Raw genomic sequence first — 14,277 nt, forward strand, 5'->3', positions numbered from 1 at the left:
AAGGAAGTCTAAGTCTAATAAGTATGTTGAGACATGGTTCGCACACAAAGGCATATTTGGTGCGATGTAAACGTTTGTAAACCAAAAAGGACATAACTCGAGGTTCCACTGTAGAATGATGAACATTTGTTTCGAAAAGAAGCCAGCGTCTATCATGATGTTCCCATCATTTCATACCTTCAACAGCCCCTCGAAACGAAGGTGTTCACTAGCATGCTGATTTTAGCTTTCTGTGCGTCAGCCTTCGCCTCTAACTATCTGCAGGCTTATCAGAGCTCCCTGAAGGGTTAGGGGGTGGGGGCTGCGGGGTTGCTGGTGTCTCGGCCCACTGCCCCGAGGCTCGCCGCGGGGCCGAGGAGGAGCAGACGGCAGTAGCAGAGGGGCTGGGGGAAGCTGCAGAGAATTGTACCGTCATAAAGCTGTCAGAGCCACTCACAATTTCATATAAGGGAGCTTATCGTGGCTAGAATGGCTGCTCATGTCACACCCTTCTCTCACATACACAGGCTTAAAGATGCAAACTTGGCTGCATATATTTAAATCAGCGAGAGGGAAGGAGAATTATAGATGTTCTGCTGCTGATAGTGACTTGTGACCGCCCAGGACGATGGATCAATAGCACTGTTGCTTGGTAGCTAAAGTGTTATTTCAGCTCCATGTTGACACCTAAGTCAATCATCACCTGCCTTCTTTGTTTTGGAACACTGCTGACATATTGTTCTATCCACTCTGCTAGGACACCGGCAAGTTGAACGTCTCCTACTTCCGCTTCGACATCAACGACGCCACGGGTGACCTGGACGCCAATAGGCCTGTTCCTTTCCGCCTGACGCCAAACATCTCAGAGTTCCTGACCACCATCGGCGTCTCTGGCCCGCTCACCGCCTCCATGATCGCTGTGGCACGCTGCTTTGCGCAGCCGAACTTTAAGGTAGGCTTTATTTGTGGGTTATTTCAAGTCATTCTAATGGTTTATTTCGAGGAAGGTGGCAGCTGTTATTAAAGGGGAACATTATCACACTTTCAGAAGGGTTAAAACCATTAAAAATCAGTTCCCAGTGGCTTATTTTATTTTTCGAAGTTTTTTTCAAAATTTTACCCATCACACAATATCCCTAAAAAAAGCTTCAAAGTGCTTGATTTTAACCATCGTTATATACACCCGTCCATTTTCCTGTGACGTCACATAGTGATGCCAATACAAACAATAATGGCGTATGGACAGCAAGGTAGCGACATTAGCTCGGATTCAGACTCGGATTTCAGCGGCTTAAGCGAAATTGAAGAAGAAACTGAAGCTATTGAGCCATATCAGTTTGAACTGTATGCAAGCGAAACCGACGAAACCGACACGACAGCCAGCGACACGGGAGAAAGCGAGGACGAATTCGGCGATCGCCTTCTAACCAACGATTGGTTTGTGTTTGTTTTTAAGTGTTGTAATGTTTTTAAGCTAAATTATTGGTAAACACAGTTTATGTATAATAATTTACGTAAAACCGCGAGTAATGAATAAAGTTTTCATCAATTAATATATTCTGTAGACATACCCTCATCCGCTCTTTTTTCCTGAAAGCTGATCTGTCCAGTTTTGGAGTTGATGTCAGCAGGCCAGGGAAGCTAGGGTCGATATTCTTCTCTTGATCATCTTCGGTGGCTTAAGGGACGGTAGAAGCGGTGTGAGCCAAGACATCCAGGGGGTTTAGCTCGCTCGTCTGCGGGAACAAACTGCCGCCATTGCTTGCCGTGCTACCGAGGTCCTGTGTCCCTGAATAGCTCACACACTCCGGCAGATTCAATGGGGGTCTAGCGGCAGATTTCTTTGACTTTATCGTTGGAAATGCATCTGCTTTGAGTGTCGCAGGATATCCACACATTCTTGCCATCTCTGTCGTAGCATAGCTTTCGTCGGTAAAGTGTGCGGAACAAACGACTGACCATTTTCGTCGGCTTTCCCCACACCCTCATATTTTGAACAACATCCGTCCAATTTCTTGCCACTTTCGCATCTTTGGGCCACTGGTGCAACTTGAATCCGTCCCTGTTCGTGTTGTTACACCCTCCGACAACACACCGACGAGGCATGATGTCTCCAAGGTACGGAAAACAGTCGAAAAAACGGAAAATAACAGAGCTAATTTGATTCGGTGTTTGTAATGTGTTTGAGAAAATGGCGGATTGCTTCCCGATGTGACGAGAGCGAATAATAGAAAGGCGTTTGATTCGCCAAAATTCACCCATTTAGAGTTCGGAAATCGGTTAAAAAAATATATGGTCTTTTTTCTGCAACATCAAGGTATATATTGACGCTTACATAGGTCTGGTGATAATGTTCCCCTTTAATTACTTGCGCGTTATTTAAAAGACACGCCTTTATTACGCACACAAATGTAGTCGAGGATGAGCGAGTGTGTCGTGTGTTTGACTTTTGGATCATTTTGTATTGACTTTTTCTATCATGAAATATGTTGGTTATCATTAGGAAGTTGCAAGATGCATCACATTACAGTCATGCCGTGTCCTGGCCAACTTACTGTGCCAAAGGGAAGAGGAAGTGAGTTTACGTGTGAAGTGGGCCATCTGGAGTGAGAGTTCATCCTTAGAGGGTTCTGGCTTTGGATAAGCATAATAATCCATTAATCAATCATTATTGTGGAACTAATTAATTGTTGATTCATTTTTAATCTGTTGGGACAGAACAGAGGTGCTGTTGATTCAGTATCTTGCAATCAAAAATATAGAATCATTTTACATCAGGGATTGAAGCATTTGCTTCTAATACAACACGAGCATTGAAACGAGCTCATCACGTTCATCTTAAGGCTGAACAATTAATCAATTAATTCGATTAGAAAAAAAGCTTTTTTTATTTTTCTTTGATTAGTTTTTTCAGGATTCTAATAACAATAATTAAAATCCAGCTCGCAAGGAGTACCCGAAACTTTAAATAAGCACGGCTGTTGCGATAGAGCGCACATGAGAGTGAGGATGATCTGTGTGGCGGTGTACGGCTGATTATTTTATTTATTTGTATTAACGCACGCAGCACACATGTTAAAAGTGCAATTTCAATATTAAGGATGTGCATTTATTTAAAAAAAAAGAATGGTCATGGCAAGCACAAACAATTGTTAATTTCAACTATTTTCCAACAAATACTGATGCTGTAAAATGTGTTTTATCCGAGTACTCGAGTAATCGAACAAACTAATTGATCGATTACACGATTAGTAAAATACTTGATAGCTGCAGCCCTAATTCATCTGATTAAAAATATTTTCTATTTATACATTTATTGGTCATTTTTCTTGTACCTATATGTTAGGACTTGCACAAGCCAGCAAAAATGACAATGCAGACATTTATTTTTGCTTTAAGAGGAACCTATAATGATTTTAATCTACCTTTTAAAACACTTCCTTCTGGTCCAGATAATACAGTGCATCCGGAAAGTATTCACAGCGTTTCACCTTTTCCCCATTATGTTATTTCACAGCTTTATTCCAAAATGGAATACCGGTACATTATTTTTTGTCCTCAAAATTATACAGACAATACCCCTTAATGACGATGTGAAAAAGTGTTTTTGTTGTTTTTAATTGCAAATTTATTAAAAATAAAAAATCACATGTACATAAGTAGTCACAGTTTTTGCTCAATACTTTGTTGATGCACCTTTGGCAACAATTCCAGCTTCAAGTCTTTTTGAATATGATGCCACAAGCTTGGCACACCTATCTTTGGGCAGTTTCGCCCATTTCTATTTGCAGCACCTCTCACGCTCCATCTGGTTGGATGGGAAGCATTGCTTTTCATCCAGGATGTGTCTGTACATTGCTGCATTCATCTTAGTCTAGTTAGGGAGGTGACCAATGACCCAATGGTCACTCTGTCAGAGCTACAGCATTCCTCTGTGAAGAGAGGAGAACCTTCCAGAAGGACAGCTATTTCTGCAGCAATCCACCAATCAGTTCTGTATGGTAGAGTGGCCAGACGGAACCCATTTCTTGGGAAAAAGTTTGCCAAAAAGCACCTGATATACTCTCAAATCATGAGAAACAACATTCTTCGGTCTGATGAGACAAAGATTGAACTCTTTGGCGTGAATGCCAGGCCTCATTGGAGGAAACCAGGCAGCTCATCACCAGGACAATACCATCCCTACAGTGAAGCATGGTGGTGGCAGCATCATGCTGTGGGGATGCTTTTCAGCGGCAGGAACTGGAAGTCAGGATTGAGGGAAAGATTAATGCAGCAATGTACAGAGACATTCTGGAGGAAAACCAATGTTTCCCATGCACCCTGATGGAGTTTGAGAGGTGCTGCCAAGAGGAATGAGCGAAACTGCCCAATGTGTGCCAAGCTTGTGGCATTGAATTCAAAAAGACTTGAGGCTGAAATTGCTGCCAAATGTGAATCAACAAAGGTTTGAGCAAAGGCTGTGAATATTAATGTACATGTGATTTTTTTTAGTTTTAATACATTTGCTAAATTTAAATAAAAAGCTTTTCACATTGTCATTATTGGGTATTATCTGTAGAATTTTGAAGACAAAAATGAATGCATTGCATTTTGGAATAAGGCTGTAACATAACAAAAAACGTGAAGTGTTGTTAAAACTTTCCTGATGCACTTTATATATTTAATATGCTTTGGGGTAAATTTTGCTCCACCGTCACTTTTATAACCCGTTTTTTGACTCTGTCTGCAAGATCTTCGATTGTAGAGGCGTTCCCAGATTGCAAATGAAACCACACCTCTTCCTCTCTTAAAATATCATAATTTTTCTTTTGAAAATGTCCACTGTTAAATACAATATATATCTTGAAGTCGTCAGGTCTGTATAAACATAACATAAATTCACCCAGTCACAAAATGAGGTACGCCTGCACACAATTAGACTCTGCATAAATGTGATAATATGCACATGCCAAGATTAGATGAAAATAATACTTTAGCCTACCTTTTTTGTGTTTCCTCATAGCCTGGTCTTGATGTCCAAATAAAAATACGTCCACCTCGCTGGGACATCACAACATAGCCAGAGCGCTAAATCCTGTGAATACAGGCATCTAAATTTGCATTCACAGCAAAACGCATACACCTTATGATTTGACACTTCTTCCACCCCGTCCTTGCACGCTACACCGCTACAACAAAGATGACGGGGACAAGACGCTGTCGAAAGTGAGCCACTTAATAAATAAGACCGCCCACAAAACGGCGCATCCGTAAGCGACTGTCAGAAAGCGGCTTGAAGATGATCTGTAAAACATCATCTATGCAACATTTTGACCAAAGAACCACCATTACATGTTAAGAAGACCACAAGGAAGTGTTTTAATTTAGAAAAAATATATATATACTGTATATACAAACCCCGTTTCCATATGAGTTGGGAAATTGTGTTGGATGTAAATATAAACGGAATACAATGATTTGCAAATCATTTTCAACCCATATTCAGTTGAATATGCTACAAAGACAACCAACATATTTGATGTTCAAACTGATAAACATTTTTTTTTTGGCAAATAATCATTAACTTTAGAATTTGATGCCAGCAACACGTGACAAAGAAGTTGGGAAAGGTGGCAACAAATACTGATAAAGTTGAGGAATGCTCATCAAACACTTATTTGGAACATCCCACAGGTGTGCAGGCTAATTGGGAACAGGTGGGTGCCATGATTGGGTATAAAAGTAGATTCCATGAAATGCTCAGTCATTCACAAACAAGGATGGGGCGAGGGTCACCACTTTGTCAACAAATGCGTGAGCAAATTGTTGAACAGTTTACGAAAAACCTTTCTCAACCAGCTATTGCAAGGAATTTAGGGATTTCACCATCTACGGTCAGTAATATCATCAAAGGGTTCAGAGAATCTGGAGAAATCACTGCATTTAAGCAGCTAAGCCCGTGACCTTCGATCCCTCAGGCTGTACTGCATCAACAGGCGACATCAATGTGTAAAGGATATCACCACATGGGCTCAGGAACACTTCAGAAACCCACTGTCAGTAACTACAGTTGGCCGCTACATCTGTAAGTGCAAGTTAAAACTCTCCCATGCAAGGCGAAAACCGTTTATCAACAACACCCAGAAACGCCGTCGGCTTCGCTGGGCCTGAGCTCATCTAAGATGGACTGATACAAAGTGGAAAAGTGTTCTGTGGTCTGACGAGTCCACATTTCAAATTGTTTTTTGGAAACTATGGACGTCGTGTCCTCCGGAACAAAGAGGAAAAGAACCATCCTGATTGTTATAGGCGCAAAGTTAAAAAGCCAGCATCTGTGATGGTATGGGGGTGTATTAGTGCCCAAGACATGGGTAACTTACACATCTGTGAAGGCACCATTAATGCTGAAAGGTACATACCGGTTTTGGAGCAACATATGTTGCCATCCAAGCAACATTACCATGGACGCCCTTGCCTATTTCAGCAAGACAATGCCTGCCTGTAGTCCAGACCTGTCTCCCATTGAAAATGTGTGGCGCATTATGAAGCCTAAAATACCACAACGGAGACCCCGGACTGTTGAACAACTTAAGCTGTACATCAAGCAAGAATGGAAAAGAATTCCACCTGAGAAGCTTAAAAAATGTGTCTCCTCAGTTCCCAAACGTTTACTGAGTGTTGTTAAAAGGAAAGGTGATGTAACACAGTGGTGAACATGCCCTTTCCCAACTACTTTGGCACGTGTTGCAGCCATGAAATTCTAAGTTAATTATTATTTGCAAAAAATAACTAAAGTTTATGAGTTTGACCATCAAATATCTTGTCTTTGCCGTGCATTCAATTGAATATGGGTTGAAAAGGATTTGCAAATCATTGTATTCCGTTTATATTTACATCTAACACAATTTCCCAACTCATATGGAAACGGGGTTTGTATATGACTCCTTTAATGCGCCCTATAATCCGGTGCGCCTTTTATTTGAAAAAAGATAGAAAATAGAGCATTCATCGGCAGTGCGCCTTATTATCCGGTGCGCCCTATGTTCCGGAAAATACGGTAATGCTTTATATTTTGCCCAATATTTTTACGAACGACCGGTAGGGTCCGAAAGATGGGTTGGCGACCCCTTTTTTATCGTGACCTGGACACAAGCAGGTCTAGTTTGAGTCCAGGGTGGTAGTGGCGGCCTTGTGGTGACTACATAAGGCTTGTGGAGTGTTTACACACAAATACACAACTAGTCAAGCATGTTGTGTTGTGACTGCCCGTTTCAAGGCAGCAGCGCCAACATGGGACAATCACACCATCCCCAAATAACTCCTATAAACAAGCAACATGTCAAAACAAGGGAGCGGTGTGTGTACCTAGTTAGGTGATGATTACTGGTGTTGTGGTTTAGATGGTTGTGTATTTCAAGTCTCCGTGGCCATAATGAGCTGCTAACTGCACATAGCTTTGCCCAAGAGGGACACTGGCACACCCTAAATTGGAGTCTGCTTTGCGTGTTTGTTTGAGATTGACTTTCTATAAACGGTCCTTTTTTATTACCTTTTCTGCCTAAACACACAGCCGAGGAAAACCATTCCCTGCAGATTGGCATATTGTGCGTACACAAACCGCATTCCGAGACGCATAATGATGACTTTCAGATAAACCCTACCGGTTATCGAATTAGCTTAGAATCTCATAAGCTGCTATAATGTGGCAGCTGCCAGCCGTATATACAGCTAAGCCAAAATGATTCATACTCTAGCCAAATTATGAGTTAAAGTGATTTCTTTGTTAGTCAAATGGGGTTCTTTTGACTGGAAATGACACAAGAAAATGACAAAATCTTCTGTATGTTAGCGGTAATCATTTTGTTTTGTTTATTTCCAAACTGATTCATAACTATAAATTACCAGGATCCGAGTCAATTTTAGCAGAGACTTCTAGCTTTGTTGAATCCTGGAACCCACAGGTCACTAAGTCCATCCAACCATGTTGCCAGCCAATCACAGAGCACATTACGACGAACAACCATTACAAATAAAAATGGCATGGCAAAATACTTGTTTTAATTTAAAATGATGATAAAAAAAATAGTCAAACATCAGCTGTAGAGTAAATACCTTATTGACCAAAATTTACAACGGAGCTTTTCCTCTTGTCACTCACATACGCACACCAGTAATTTAAAGAGATGCCAACTTTAAGATAATGGTGATCAATGACAGAGTCATCAAATTTGCAGTTGTAAAAATATGATACCTCTTATTTTTAAGGTCGTCCTATATTCTAGTAAATATATTTTGATGTATTTTTTACTAGCTGTCCCACAAGCCACCATCAAATCAAATCAAATCAACTTTATTTATAGAGCACATTTAAAATTTACCACAGGGGTAGCCAAAGTGCTGTACAATGAGCAGGTTAAAAGATAAAACGAGTACCGAGCAAACACAACACAACACAAACAGAACACGATAAAAAATAAATAATTAAAATAGAATTAATAAAAACATAAAACAGGATCACAGCAGGTGTATTATGGGGCGCCATTGCAGGATGGATATCACTCAGTGTTAAAAGCCATGGAATAAAAGTATGTTTTTAAGAGAGATTTAAAAACAGGAAGAGAGGAGGCTTGTCTAACACTCAGGGGTAGGTCGTTCCAGAGCTTGGGAGCAGCAACGGCGAAAGCTCTGTCACCTCTAAGCCTGAATGGGTCCACGGCGTCACTACACAATCGGTCCACGCATGCGCAAAAACTACGTAATTCCCGTCAACTTGTTTGTTGCAGTTATTTTCGCGCACGCCAACACTGGTACCATGATTTTTATTTTTGGGTTTTTTTATTTGAAAAACAATGTCATACAAAAGATTACATACAAAGCCAAATAAACGTTCCTAAGAATAGAGTATTTATTTTGGAACCTTACAGATTGGTACAGAAACTTGAACAATGTGCTCAGCAGCCTTAAATTGCAAAGAAATTATTATTTTTTTACTACTTTATTTACAACAAATACTATAAAATAAAATATTGTAAAATTAATAATTATATATATATATATATATATATATATATATATATATATATATATATATATATATGTCTTAATAAGGTTATCCAAAAAATAGTGCTCGATACCGTAGTAGAGCGCAATATATGTATGTGTGGGAAAAAAATCACAAGACTATTTCATCTCTACAGGCCTGTTTCATGAGGGGGGGTACCCTCAATCGTCAGGAGATTTTAATGGGAGCATTCGCATACCATGGTTTATATAGGGCACAGAGTGGGTGGGTACAGGCTGGCGTAGGGGCGTGGTGATTGGCTCATGTGTTACCTAGGAGGTGTTTCCGTCTATGGCGGCATGTTGTTACAATTTCGCTGCGCTTGTTGAGGGATGACAGGTCTGGACGGTAAATAATAAACAGTTTCTCTTTCAAGCATAGGTTGCATCTTTTATTACCACTATTGTAAGGTGTGCTGGATGCAAGAATTTGCCATGTTATTGAATATTCAACATTATTGTCTTTGAGGTCCCAAATGTGTTTGCTGAGTTCTGTGGTATTTCGCAGGTTTTTGTTCCTGAAAGAAGCCTTGTGATTGTTCCATCTGGTTTTGAATTCTCCCTCGGTTAATCCTACATATGTGTCGGATGTGTTAATGTCCTTGCGTATTACCTTAGATTGGTAGACAACTGATGTTTGTAAGCACCCCCCGTTGAGAGGGCAATCAGGTTTCTTTCGACAATTACATCCTTTGTTGGTTTTGGAGTCGCTCTGTCTGAGGGCCGACGGCTCATTTGCAATTGTTTTGTTGTGGTTTGAGATGATTTGTCGTATATTGTTCATGCAGCTGTAGCTCAATTTAATGTTGTTCTTGTTGAATACTTTTCTTAGGATGTTGTCTTTGGGAAAGTGTTTGTCAATCAGATTGAGGAATTTGTGTCCAATGTTCGTTGAGACGTTTTTGCTGTATGGGGGGTTGTACCAGATCGTTCCGTTTTCTGTTCTTTTTTGGCTGGTTTCCTGGCGTGGGTTCATAGGTGAGGGTGAAATTGTATCCGCTTTCATCAAGGGCTTTTTGGTACGGGGGGGTTGCTTGGTCAAATTCAGCTTTGCTAGATGACAGCATCGATAGCCTTTTATTGATTCCGGTAGGTATTCTTTTCGTATATATATATATAATACAATAATACAATTCAATTATATTCACAATTACTGTTTGAGTTTGTGTTTATTTGGAACATGAAGAAAAGTGAACTTAACCCTTTTGAATAGTTTTTACCTCCGTTTCTTACGGTTTATTGAGTTAGCACTGGATTGATACGTGGACATGACAAAGGAGGTATTTGATACCTCGAAGAGTTTACATCTTGTGTTTTTTGTTCAATCCCAGAAAGACTCTGACTTAAAGTTTAATCCTGGCTTTGTAGATACACTGAGACCAAGTCTAAGCTCATTGTGTTTTTGAAACTGCACCAATTTCCTCAGAATGTTCAACAAACTTGAAGTGTTTTGTCCAGAGGATTATTTGTGATTTGTACGTTTTCATAATATGCTTGTTCTATTTTTGGCCAAAGTAAAACAAAGAAAACAACCTGGAGTTGTCTTTATTTTGAAGATATCATGCCATGATTTTACCATTACGGCCCACTTGGGAATAGATTTTCCTCCATGCGGCCCCTGAGCTAAAATGAAGTGTTGTACGTGCGTACAAATGTTTTAAATTACATTTTTCTCTAAGGTTATATTTCTCCTCTTTTGTTGTGAAGAATTGTTGTATATTCTTGGGTAGCAGATTTTAGTTTGCTTTGTGTATCATTTTAGCTGTTTGCAAAAGTACTATGTCTGTTAGCATGTTAGCTTTTTTTTTTTTTTAGCTTTTTTTGAAGGTATACACTTCGATTACCGTATTTTTCGGACTATAAGTCGCAGTTTTTTTCATAGTTTGGCCGGGGGGTGCGACTTATACTCAGGAGCGACTTATGTGTGAAATTATTAACACATTACCGTAAAATATCAAATAATATTATTTAGCTCATTCACGTAAGAGACTAGACGTATAAGATTTCATGGGATTTAGCGATTAGTAGTGACAGATTGTTTGGTAAACGTGTAGCATGTTCTATATGTTATAGTTATTTGAATGACTCTTACCATAATATGTTTTGTTAACATACCAGGCACGTTCTCAGTTGGTTATTTATGCCTCATATAACGTACACTTATTCAGCCTGTTGTTCACTATTCTTTATTTATTTTAAATTGCCTTTCAAATGTCTATTCTTGGTGTTGGGTTTTATCAAATAAATTTCCCCCAAAAATGCGACTTATACTCCAGTGCGACTTATGTATGTTTTTTCCCTTCTTTATTGTGCATTTTCGGCCGGCGCGACTTATACTCCGAAAAATACGGTATATATTTTAGTACTTGACGCATGCTAGCTGTGAGCATGTAAGCACGTTAACGTTAGGGTGCTAGCTTTTTTGGATAATTTTGCAGGTGTACAGCTTACAGTCATTTTTTGATACTTGTCATTAATTTACTGTTGGCATGCTAACATAATTATGTTAGCTATTTTGGTAACACTTGAAAAAAACAGTGAGTTTAAAAAAAACATTATTATATGCACCATTGCATGCAGTTTTAGAGCAAAAAACATAATTGTTGAAACTCTAAATTCTTCTGATATTTGAGTACTAAAATACAATACTATGGGAACTACTGTAGTGATGTGAATCATACAACCACTCATGATTCAATTTGATTCCCTTTCTTGGGGTAAAAGTTTGATTCAGAATCAATTCTCAATTCAAACCAATTCTCGCAAAATATTTTTTGCTAAAAATAAATTAGGTAATACTTTAGTATGGGGAACATATTCTAAGTAACAAAGACTTAATTTAGAGTTATTTGGACACTAGGGGAACATATAAGGGTTAGGGTTAGGGTTACTAATAAGCAATCATTTTGAGGTTATTGAGGGAAGACTCTTAGTTAATGGCTTACTGGTTGTATAATAAGGCCATGCAGAATAAGGCATTAATAAGTACTTAATAATGACTAATTAAATCAAATCAACTTTATTTATAGAGCACATTTAAAATTTACCACAGGGGTAGCCAAAGTGCTGTACAATGAGCAGGTTAAAAGATAAAACGAGTACCGAGCAAACACAACACAACACAAACAGAACACGATAAAAAATAAATAATTAAAATAGAATTAATAAAAACATAAAAACATAAAAACAGGATCACAGCAGGTGTATTATGGGGCGCCATTGCAGGATGGATATCACTCAGTGTTAAAAGCCATGGAATAAAAGTATGTTTTTAAGAGAGATTTAAAAACAGGAAGAGAGGAGGCTTGTCTAACACTCAGGGGTAGGTCGTTCCAGAGCTTGGGAGCAGCAACGGCGAAAGCTCTGTCACCTCTAAGCTTCAGCCTTGTGTCAGGGACCGTCAACAGCAGCTGATCGGCTGATCTTAAGGATCGGGTGGGGCAGTAAGGCTGAAGGAGGTCGGAGAGATAGGTTGGCGCGAGGTTGTTTAGACATTTAAAAACAAATAAAAGGAGTTTAAAATGTATTCGGTAACGCACAGGGAGCCAGTGAAGGGACGCTAAAATAGGGGTGATGTGCTCACGTCTGCGGGTCTGTGTTAGCAGACGAGCAGCAGAGTTCTGCACGAGCTGCAGGCGGGCGAGGGAGGCCTGGCTAATGCCAACATACAGGGCATTACAATAATCAAGACGAGTCGAGATAAAAGCGTGGATTAATTTCTCAAGATCATGTCTTGATAGAAGCGGTTTCACTTTCGCTATTTGGCGTAATTGATAAAAGCTTTTTTGAACGACGCTGCTGATTTGTTTTTCGAATTTAAAATCTGAGTCAAACTTTACCCCCAGGTTTGTGACAGAGTCGCTGAGATACGGGGTCAGAGTGCCGAGGTCAACGTTGGGGGAGGGAGAGCGACTTGGACCGAACAACATAACTTCTGTTTTATCTTCATTTAGGCTCAGGAAGTTAGCTGAAAGCCAGACTTTGATGATTAAGAGCCAATATGTTAGTAATTTGCATGTTAATAAGCAACTGATTAATGGTGAATATGTTCCCCATACTAAAGTGTTACCGCTATTTTTTTTTGGCTGTACATGACCTCAGTCATATAATTTGGTGCTTGACGCATGCCAACTTATTAGTCATATTTTTGTTTACCTGACGCTATGTGGCTCACATTCTACCGAACTTTCAATCTGTAGTCAACCATCAGTTTTGAACATTGTATATTTTCACATGACAACTTTTTGTTCAAACGTAAAGAAAATAGCAAGTGTAACTGAAATTGTTTTTTATTGACGACAGGTGGACGGCATCCTGAAGGCGGTCCTGCGCGACGAGATCATCGCTTGGCACAAGAAGACCCAGGAGGACACGTCCATGCCTCTGTCCCCGGCCGGCCAGCCTGAAAACATGGACTCCCAGCAGCTGGTGTCACTGGTCCAGAAGGCCGTCACCGCCATCATGACCCGCTTGCATAATTTGGCTCAGTTCGAGGGAGGCGAGAGTAAAGTCAACACTTTGGTGGCTGCAGCCAACAGCCTGGACAATCTGTGCCGCATGGACCCTGCATGGCACCCCTGGCTCTAAAGGACACATTCAACTCTATTATTACTGTATGAGCAGGGTGCGGCATTATACTGACTTTTTCTACTAGCATTCAACATCTCCTCCAACTTGTATTTATTTTTCTAACTAAATGTGTCTGCACTCTCGCGGACTTAATTATGACAGATACATGGTTTAAAAACACTGTAGATTTTTTATATCCATTGCTGAATGAAGAATATGTTTTCCAACACTTCCAACACACAATTTATTTAGTTTCTTTTATTTTTGTTACAGAAGCTCATCTCTGCTGTTGTACATATAAGCATTTTGTCTTAATAAAATGCTCTTTTTCATGCAACGTCATTTTTTTAACCACCCCATTGGTACCGCATTCCCCGTCCCTCTCCTGGCCTCGAGCTCATCCCTTCTGGGTTATTCCACAGAATAAGTGCCGTTTGCTTGTGGTAACTCTCAAATTTTAAAGTTTGTTGAAGTAACAGGAGAGAGCTTTTAGCATAGAATGAGCGAATATTAAAGTACCAATGATTGTCACACACACACTTGGTGTGGTGAAATTACCCTCGGCATTTGACCCATCCCCACGTTTACCCCCTGGGAGGTGAGGGGAGCAGTGAGCAGCAGCGGTGGCCATGCTCGGGAGTCATTTTGGTGATTTAACCCCCAATTCCAACCCTTGATGCGGAGTGC

The 14,277-nt window shown here is 40.0% G+C and overlaps 1 protein-coding gene across 1 annotated transcript in view; it reads left to right on the forward strand.

Moving 5' to 3' along the window:
• The window catches only part of trrap (transformation/transcription domain-associated protein), a 160,084-nt gene extending 146,162 nt beyond the window's left edge, over positions 1 to 13,922 (forward strand). The window contains exons 71-72 of the mRNA XM_061967445.1: positions 737 to 931; positions 13,324 to 13,922. Coding sequence (XP_061823429.1) covers positions 737 to 931; positions 13,324 to 13,608 — 480 coding nt within the window. The 3' untranslated portion in view covers positions 13,609 to 13,922. The remainder of the gene's footprint in view (positions 1 to 736; positions 932 to 13,323) is intronic.
• Positions 13,923 to 14,277: the final 355 nt, after the last annotated feature.

The sequence above is a fragment of the Nerophis lumbriciformis genome, linkage group LG11 (genome assembly GCF_033978685.3).
Source record: "Nerophis lumbriciformis linkage group LG11, RoL_Nlum_v2.1, whole genome shotgun sequence".
NCBI classification, from domain to species: Eukaryota; Metazoa; Chordata; class Actinopteri; order Syngnathiformes; family Syngnathidae; genus Nerophis; species Nerophis lumbriciformis.